At 34.4% G+C, this 9,716-nt stretch overlaps 1 protein-coding gene across 1 annotated transcript; it reads right to left on the reverse strand.

The window, feature by feature from the left end:
• Nucleotides 1-2,314: 2,314 nt before the first annotated feature.
• LOC129887968 (26S proteasome non-ATPase regulatory subunit 7 homolog A) lies at nucleotides 2,315-8,819 on the reverse strand. Its single transcript, XM_055963228.1, has 10 exons — nucleotides 8,518-8,819; nucleotides 7,144-7,236; nucleotides 6,960-7,041; nucleotides 5,083-5,179; nucleotides 4,900-4,975; nucleotides 4,669-4,727; nucleotides 4,097-4,219; nucleotides 3,410-3,467; nucleotides 3,223-3,308; nucleotides 2,315-2,629 (listed from the first exon to the last, which is right to left on the reverse strand). The coding sequence occupies exons 1-10, from the start codon at nucleotides 8,702-8,704 to the stop codon at nucleotides 2,558-2,560; spliced, it is 933 nt and encodes a 310-aa protein (XP_055819203.1). The 5' UTR covers nucleotides 8,705-8,819; the 3' UTR covers nucleotides 2,315-2,557.
• Nucleotides 8,820-9,716: the final 897 nt, after the last annotated feature.

Below are 9,716 nucleotides of genomic sequence, written 5' to 3' on the forward strand. Positions count from 1 at the left end.
GAGTCAATCATCCACTTTGGTATCTTATTGAACAAAAATGGTGATATTGTTCCTCCATTGGGCTATTTCTTTGCAAAACTGTGCTCAATTTCATATGTGGCAATTCCGCCAAGATCTCTTCGTTAGTTGGGAGAAGAATCTGCCCCTTACTGAGATGAAATGCAACGCCTCTCCACATTTCTTGCCCTTTTGTCTCAATCTCCAAGATTTGCGGCATCATAGAGCTGGAGGACTTGTGTTGGTTTTGGGATATCCCTTCCAGTTATCTTTATCTCATTAGGGAGCTATTTTCCCACCTTGATTTTAAAGTTTGTTTGAACTTTTTCCCTTGCTATTTTTCTATATTTTGTTGTGCTAGAATTTCATAACTTTCCAGCAAGTGCCTCTCTTTGGATGGTGTGGTTTTAAGGTGGTGTTTGTTTTAAAAGTTTGGAAGATCATCTCATTTTGTGGATTGTTGTTTTCCCTCATTTTCCTTCCTATGAGAAATTCACCATGAATTCTTCATTTTGATTTAGCACTGTTGAAGTTGTGCTGAGTATCTGCAAAAGCCTTAGAAAAGTATAGTGTTTGAGCTCAAGATATTGCTTTTTTCCTCCTGTCAATAGAAAAATTTCTTGCCAACTTGCATTTTGGTAGAATATCTTATAACATATGGTTGAGAAATATGCAGTTTTTCGTCCTTCCCACGTATGAAAGCTTACACATATCCAAGTAAAAAGAGAAAGTTATGATTGGTAGTACTTATGATATCTAGTTATTTTTGTTAAACTTTTTCATTACATGAGAGCTACATACCACGTATGAAAGCCTTAGACATATCTAGTTATTTTTGTTAAACTTTTTCATTATATGAGAGCTACAAAAGCCAAAACACTGGGAACATGCAAAAGCCTTAGAAAAGTATAGTGTTTGAGCTCAAGATATTGCTTTTTTCCTCCTGTCAATAGAAAAATTTCTTGCCAACTTGCATTTTGGTAGAATATCTTATAACATATGGTTGAGAAATATGCAGTTTTTCGTCCTTCCCACGTATGAAAGCTTATACATATCCAAGTAAAAAGAGAAAGTTATGATTGGTAGTACTTATGATATCTAGTTATTTTTGTTAAACTTTTTCATTACATGAGAGCTACATACCACGTATGAAAGCCTTAGACATATCTAGTTATTTTTGTTAAACTTTTTCATTATATGAGAGCTACAAAAGCCAAAACACTGGGAACATGCAAAAGCCTTAGAAAAGTATAGTGTTTGAGCTCAAGATATTGCTTTTTTCCTCCTGTCAATAGAAAAATTTCTTGCCAACTTGCATTTTGGTAGAATATCTTATAACATATGGTTGAGAAATATGCAGTTTTTCGTCCTTCCCACGTATGAAAGCTTACACATATCCAAGTAAAAAGAGAAAGTTATGATTGGTAGTACTTATGATATCTAGTTATTTTTGTTAAACTTTTTCATTACATGAGAGCTACATACCACGTATGAAAGCCTTAGACATATCTAGTTATTTTTGTTAAACTTTTTCATTATATGAGAGCTACAAAAGCCAAAACACTGGGAACATGCAATGTGTTGTGACCAAAATTTTGGATTTGGACCAAAGAGACCCATTCAAGGACCTGCTGGTTTTGGTAACTATCTAACGTATTCTGCAACCATAATCATTTTTGGAGGACATTATATATTTTTGGATTTACGTGCTCGATGTTAGAGCCTGTAAAGTCAGGTGGGGAAGAAAAGAAAACTCAAATCAGGCATACAATTGCATACTGATCATACCCATTCACTATACATGATAAATAAGCTGGTATGGAAAAGCCTACATAATAGTTCAAAATGGCAACAACATACCTAGTAAAAAATCAGACAAGTAGAGTCGAGAAGTTCTAGTATTCTATTTTACGCAACACAACAATTAGGAATTGAGAATCTTTATCTTTAGATCGAAGTAAAGGGTCTAGTTGTTGAAAGAATGGTTTCCATTACTATTTGAGTCCTTATTGTTAGTAAAGTTGGTGAATTAAGCAGAGGTACGGAAAGAAAGGGATTTGAACCTTCAGTAAACAAAAGCCAGGTGTTATGTAAAGAGTGTTACTCCTACCTTACGAGAAGAAAAGGCTTGCACCTATGAATTTCCCCCCCAAAATAAAAGCCTTTTTTAGTAGAGAATTTAAGGTGATTTAGGGAGAGTCAAGTAGTAAATAGGCATTCCTCTATTCTGGGGATTCAGTGATGAATTCATACACGAGACACGCCAACATGTACCTTCATTTTGAGCCTATGTTTTTAAATGAATTCAGAGAAGAAAAAAAGGGAACAAGTTAGATCTGTTAATATAAAGAAAATGATATGTCGTTCATCACTCGATCTAAATCCCACTGGACAAAAACTTATAAAATCTGGAGGAACAAAGCTAAAACAGAACAGATAAGAAAACATAAAGAGTTCCTTCATGTGCGAGATTGTCACTAGGCAGATTCAGGTTCCAATTGCAACTAGCTGCAAGTGCTGGGCAGTGAATGATCAAAAGAAAATTGGGAGGATGGATTGCTTAGCTTCCAGCTGTAGTTGGCACTGCACGAGGCTTCGAATCCTCAGCCTTTTCGTGTTCCTTGTTAAGCATCTGAAAAATGGATATCACAAGCCTCAGACTCTATGGGCTCGCTGTGCAGATATTATATGCAGTAAAATGTACTCACTCTGTCCCAATTTATGTGCAGTTGTTTGACTGGAACAGAGTTCAAGAAAGTACGAAAGGCTTTTGAAACTTATGGTTTAAAACAAGCCATACATTTGTGTGACTACAAATCATCTTATCAAGATTCAAAATTTAAAAGTTAAATTGTTTTAAAATATTTAAAGATATCATTCATTTAGTAACAGACTAAAAAGAAAGGTTTGTGGAAGCCAGGACATATCATCAAAATTCTGCGTGTAACCAGGACAGTCGCAGAAGCAAGGACTCTGTGAAAGATTGACAGTTCCGTTAGAGTTAAAGTTAAACAACAGGGTTCAAACCATGTTCAATTATAGTATAATTGAAGGCATTGACACTAACTGAACCAAGTTGCTGGAGTATTCTAATTGAACTATTTTTTGACAAGAATTGAACACTCATTTAGATCTGTGTTTACCTTTGTGCAATACAGTTTTTCGAAAGATAATGACAAACAAACAAGTGAAACTTTTGAAGCGTAGTTAAAAAGTAAAATGTACCTTGTTGTTGATCAAGTTATGGAGAGCAATTACACTTCGGATAAGTGAAGATAGATATATGACCAACATCATATCATTCGTTTTCACTGCAACAAGAAATCAAATGGGCACTCAAAAGGTTAAAAGACCATCTCTCGGTGGTGGAGATTTTCAAATTGAAACGGAGATGGAATTCCAGCTAATTTACCTGAAAATGCTTTAACTAATTCAGCAACATTTAGATTTGGCAATAGGTTGAAGACATCCTGCAAAATTTTTTTTAAAAAAAAAATAGAATTCAACATGTAACCATCTTTGAATTGGATGGGAAGTCCGTTAAAATCAGCCTATCGGCACCACAACAAAATGAAGAGAACACTGGCAGCAGTTGGTGGATCAAAAAAGCAACACTTTTGTTTAGATGCAGAACAGAAGTCTTTCAGCGCTCCATGTTAAAATTCATGAGTTAGTAATAGATTTGACCTAGAAGAACACTCGATACCAAAACTTCGAACATCTAACTAAAACAGAATTATCATACAATGATTCGGGAAGATCGCAACAAGCAATAGCGTATATGCAACCAAACTGCATGCAGAAAATTCTTTATAGAAAACATATTGCCACTCATAGCCAAGGACAAGATATTCCTAAAATGTAGCAGCTTAATTTGCACAAAATAAGGTCCTTGAGCAGAGAAAGCTGCAGAAACTACTTTCTCTGCTTAAGGACCATATTTTGAACAAATTAAGCTGAATATATACAAATTCATATAAATTTTTACTTAAAAAGTTCCCTAAGAACATCAACCTCCTTTAGAATGTAGATGAAGTTAGCAACTGAAAGAATGATCATAAAGCCAGAAAAGAGAAGGAAAGTTGATAGAAATGCATACCTGCAGATGGTATAGAATCTCATGGTTCAAGGGGAGCTTCCCATCAATGACAAGATCTAAATAACTTCGAATCTCTTGAAGTCGAGCATCCAATCCCTTCAAAGCTGCCAGTTTCCCAGTTACCTGGATTGGAAGTATTCATCTCTACTTGTCAAGAAGCCAAACTTAGAGCCCGTTTGGATGGGCTTAAAAAAAGTAACTTTTATGTATGAAGTGCTTTTAGAACTTTGAAGTGCTGAAAGTTATTTTTATAAATAAGCAGTTGAGTGTTTGGATAAAAGTGCTTAAATGAGGAAAATGATGTGAATTTTAGGGTTAAAAGAATAAAAAGGGTAGTTTGGAAATTTAGTTAAAATATAAGTGATATAAAAGTAATTTTCATGGTTAAAGAAAATGACTTTAAGCACTTAGAAAAAAAAAGTTAGGAATCCTAACTTTTCATTTTTAACTGACTTTAAGAACTTTATGGCTTAAAGTTAGCATTAGGCAAACACATCCAAAAGCTAAAAAGGGGCTCTTATTATTATCAATTTTCTATAATTGAAAGGTCATAAGAAGGTTCTGAAAGAAACCTCAGTTGCAAGGGTACTGATTGTAGTATCTTTCACATCCCTTAGCAAGTGCTCAACACCTGTCCATTAGAATACATAATACGCAAAATTTTAATGCGTATACAAAGTGAAAATGTCACTTGTGATGGAGAATGACAGGAAACTGCTAACAATTCAAGCAAATGAAATAAGTTGAATTTTTCTAAGTAAAACAACGGTAAACTAAAGAGTAAAAATCAATCTTGGAGTTACCAATTTCTTCAACTTCATGAGCAGCGATTTCTGAAGGTACATGCACAAACACATTCTGGCTTTTCTGAGTTGCATTCTGCAAGTATACCCATCCAGCACATCAAGTACATTGCAAAAACAACCTATGAATATCAACAAGCACCAAACCCTTCTAGATGATGAACTACTAATCTAAGTTGTTACCTCTTTAACTTCCTCAACTGCATAGTATGCCTTAGTTGGTATTCCTAGCTCCTTAGGCTGGACGTCGATTATAACCAAGACAGGAGTAGGGACGTAGCTGCAATAACACCATCAATATAAGCAACATATTTGGGTGTGAAACCTTATAGCATAAAATTGTTCCTCTCTTGAAAACGAGGAACAGTTTTAAGTGACATTCTAATTTGTACAGTGTGCTTCACATCATATATCCAATTTTTAAGTTCCGGTATGAACCCTGCTCCCCCTCCCATGTCTTACACTATAGTCTGTATCTCATGATTAGTTCAGTTTGAGTTGTTTCCGAAGGTGTAACTGCTAGCATAGCTGAAATTTTGGTTTCTTTGGCTTGGGCAGGTTGATTTTGCAATGTCCTTGCTAGCCCTCAAGATTAGCGTGTTTGAGGAAAATCAATACAGGAGACGAGTAACTTTTCCTAGGAGGACTAGTAGCATAAAACTTGGTAGCTTCTAAAGAGAAGACAGCTCTGATGAGAAATTATACCTCTTAATGTTGGCCTCCTTCCCATTAAGGCGCATCAGCACAGAGCAGGGCTTATAATAGGAAAAGAAGTGACCAAACAAGGATGAGAACTTTTGTGAAAATTCATACAGCAATTGCATTGCCTTAATAGAACTGACACTGGAATATAACTCCGATAGAGTGGAAAGCTAGTTTTTCGTAAAATAACCAAAATTTATTTTACCATAATACTAGAAAAGTCTACATTACCTTCCCGGACCCTGCGTGAACGGATTCTTCGAACACGGGGCTGCCCTTTTTTTTTAAAACTAGAGGAGTCTATGTTACTACTGTCTTCAATAACCCAGCTTTCCATTTCCTACTACTCGTTCCTTTAGCTTAGACTTAAATGGAGCTTTTCTGAAAATTGAAATATCACAACATGGGAAGTCTTCAAAGAATTCTAAAAGACTTGGGACAAGGCAAAACTTAAATTAAATTAAAAAGGATGTGCAGCACTAATATTGTGCAAGAGGACATTTAAAAAAAATGGAGCATTTCTGAAAATTGAAATATCACAACATGGGAAGTCTTCAAAGAATTCTAAAAGACTTGGGACAAGGCAAAACTTAAATTAAATTAAAAAGGATGTGCAGCACTAATATTGTGCAAGAGGACATTTAAAAAAAATGAATATACAATGGAACTCATACCCACATTTAAATTTTGAGAACCTTTTCTAAGCAATAGGTAGAAATCCATCTACATAGCTTTTGCATAGAGGTTGCTTCCTTAAAATGAAGTAGCAAATAGGGAAAGGACAAAATCATAATTCCCACAATCTCCTCTCAGATATCTTATTTGTTAATGTCATACTATTATCAAAATCTAGACTAAGTTAGACTTGTTGAAATTTATTAGAAAATCGTCATCTATAAAGCCATTTTGAATTTCGCACCAGAAGGCGATTTACTACCATGAATTTTAACTATTAAAAAGTTGTTTTGAGTTGAAATTTTGGTATATCCATGAAAATGCATTTTAAATTGCATGAAGGAGTTGGGAGGTCACCAATGAAAGTTGTTATGTCAAGGGACTAGTACAAGATCAAGAGGGAAGTAAACTAGTTTGATTTGTGCATTTCAACGATTTGTCCATTTTCCTGTAAAGTCTATTAATTTGTATCCTTTTTAGGTATACCCTACTGTAAGCAATTCTCTCCCAAAGTTCTCGTTTTGCCGTTTCCCGATCTCTCTAACAGATTCATTTGATAAGTAAAGCTTGTAGCTTGAGAAAACCATCCAGGCATAATCAATCACCAAAAAGATTCTCGCGTTGCCAAATTAAAGATGCCAAATAGGATCTCTGAATGAATAAATAGATGATAATGCCCTTACTCATTAAAAAGCCCATGAATGTTGAGGTCATTCTCCCGAAGTTTGGGACCAGTGCTATACCAACCAACAACATGCTCCTTTGCTGATACAATTAAGTCAAAGGAAGAATGAACATTCAAAGAGGTGACAACACATCTATAAAAAATCATGAATTGCAAATCACGCACGTAAAGAATAACTATACCGTTTATCCTACGGAACATGGAAAACATTGATTCATGATAGTTATGGTCAAGAAACCAGATACTTGGGTCCCTGTCATCCTCCTCAAAGGGCACTGCACGAAATAGCAGAGGATGTTAGGTAAAAATCACAAAACAGATCCATATCTACGGGCTGAGCCAACTCTTCCTTTAGTTAGAAGTAAAACATGGAAAACGGTAAAAAGTGTTGCAGCCAGATGAACCCATCTCAGGAAACTGCGCAGGTTTCACAGTTAATTTATTCAACTAAGTATGTCGACAGTCTAATTGATACTGCAATACATCTCCACAGAAAGGCTAGATGTCGGTCCTTCCCTCAAAATTCAGCAATTAACAGTTAACTGTGTTGGTAACCGAAGTATGTTCTGATTTCTTACTTCCATTCACTACAGTAAGAATACGTTTCAGGGGTTGACAGGATTAGCTATGTATTTATCTTTCCCAAAACCAGTATAGATTTCCTCAATCTGCTGGAATATGATTTACAATATAAAGCCAATTAACCACACATGTATAAGCCTTTCATCATGAGCATTCTTTCTTTCCTTGACAAGCTTAACAAAGAGGCAAGAACATCTTACAATAAAGTGACAAAATCTAAGGATTATCAGAACACAGAATACCTCCAGAAATGTAGGATAGCTTATGTGAAACATTAAAAGAAAAAAACCACCCACTTTATACCTACTTCTAGCTTGTCCTTCTCCATTCTGAAAACAAAATAATTACTGCTTTTCTCAGATCCAGGCAAGACCTACCCCAACAGAAAGAAAAAAACACATCCACTCTTCAAAAACCGTATTTTTCTCTAATTCAGATGAAACTCAACTAACTTTTACTTCCATCAGAATACAAAAAGACCATAGTAATCAACTACTCTAAATCTCAAACTAGTTGAGGCCAGCTATATGATTTTCATGTCCATTCCACTCGATTCAGTTCAATTCCATCCAAATACAAAGCCAAGAACAAAACCAACCTAATTAATCCATGTAAATGAAGGCAAATTGAATGTTGTTTTACAATTTTCCCAGCACATTAGATACCTATTCCTAGTTCCAATATCAAATTTAGCTCATTAAAAACCTAAGTTACTTTGAATTCCATCAAAATGCAAGAACAAAAGCAACTCAATAATTAATCCCACAAATAAAAGCAAATTGACTGTTATTCTACAATTTCCCAGCACATTAGATACATATTCCCACTTCACAGTTCCAATCTTAAATTTAGCTCATACGCACCCTAGCAAACTTCAAATTCCATCAAAAATCAAAATAACAAAAAAAATAAAAACTCAAAACCCCATGAAGCAAAATTTGAACAGATCTGAAAAGGGTTTACAACAATGATACCTGCATAGCTATTAGTAACATCAACAGTGCCTTTAAATGAAGTTCCAAGCAAAACCCCAACAACACGTTTCCTTGTATCTCTTGCAACTCTGTTGTAGTGGTCTACGATGCTCAAAAGCACAAGCGGATGAACTATCACCTTCTCAATCGGCCTCGAAGATATTTGCTGAGATTTGATTACATCCATTATTGCTTCTTTCTCTCTTGAAATCTGCAAGAAAAGGGAAAACTTGCTCTCCAAGGGAAAAGAGAGAATCAACTGGGCAGCTTTGTTAAGTATTTTCTTTTGTGTGTGTATATATTAAGACCTTTTTTTTATATTTTTTCTCTTTTTGTATTGATTTTGATATTCATGATAATGGGCTTAGGCCCATTTTATGTTGGACCTTTTGATGCTCATAATAGGAAAAAAGAACACGTTGTACTTCAAAATGAAAAATTATTTACAAGCAGCTATAACTTACTTTCAACCCATATTTTTAACTGCTAATTCACGTTTGCTGTTTGATACCATCAGAGTATATAAGAGAACACTACTTAGTTATTCCTTGATATTATTAGAGTATATATATAACATGCAGTCTGATTGATGCCATAAAAGTATATATAGATATCATCAGAGTATGTAGATACCATTAGAGTATATATACACTCCGATGGTATCAAGCACGAAGAAGCAGTGGTTCAGTGAATAGAACAAGGGTGAAGACAAGCAAATAGTTTGGGCCGTGGGTCCAACTTGAGTAAATAGTACTTTGTTTAATGGGTTCAATTTATGTAGTTTTCTCCTCATAATAACAGGCTTCGATCCATTTACTTTGGACTAAGTTGGATTAGTGGTGAATGTATATGTGGTTGATTTTTTCAAGGAAAATTTACATAAATGTACTACGTTAAAAAAATATTTACTATTTATAGCAATAATATTTTTTTTCACGGAATACTTATAATACAATTATAATATAATTTTACTACATATTAGCGAGAATAATTTATAAAACTCATATAATACAAGTTTTATTCATGGATAATTTATTTATCACATACTTTAATACACTTATAATACATTGTGTCAATTTCTTACCAAACAAGTATAATATATTTTAAAAAACTTATAATACATTTATATTGCATATATAATTCACTTTTAATACATAGTAGATATATCATAATATTGTTATATATTGATATAAATGGTA

This window comes from Solanum dulcamara, chromosome 4 (genome assembly GCF_947179165.1).
Source record: "Solanum dulcamara chromosome 4, daSolDulc1.2, whole genome shotgun sequence".
Lineage (NCBI taxonomy): Eukaryota > Viridiplantae > Streptophyta > Magnoliopsida > Solanales > Solanaceae > Solanum > Solanum dulcamara.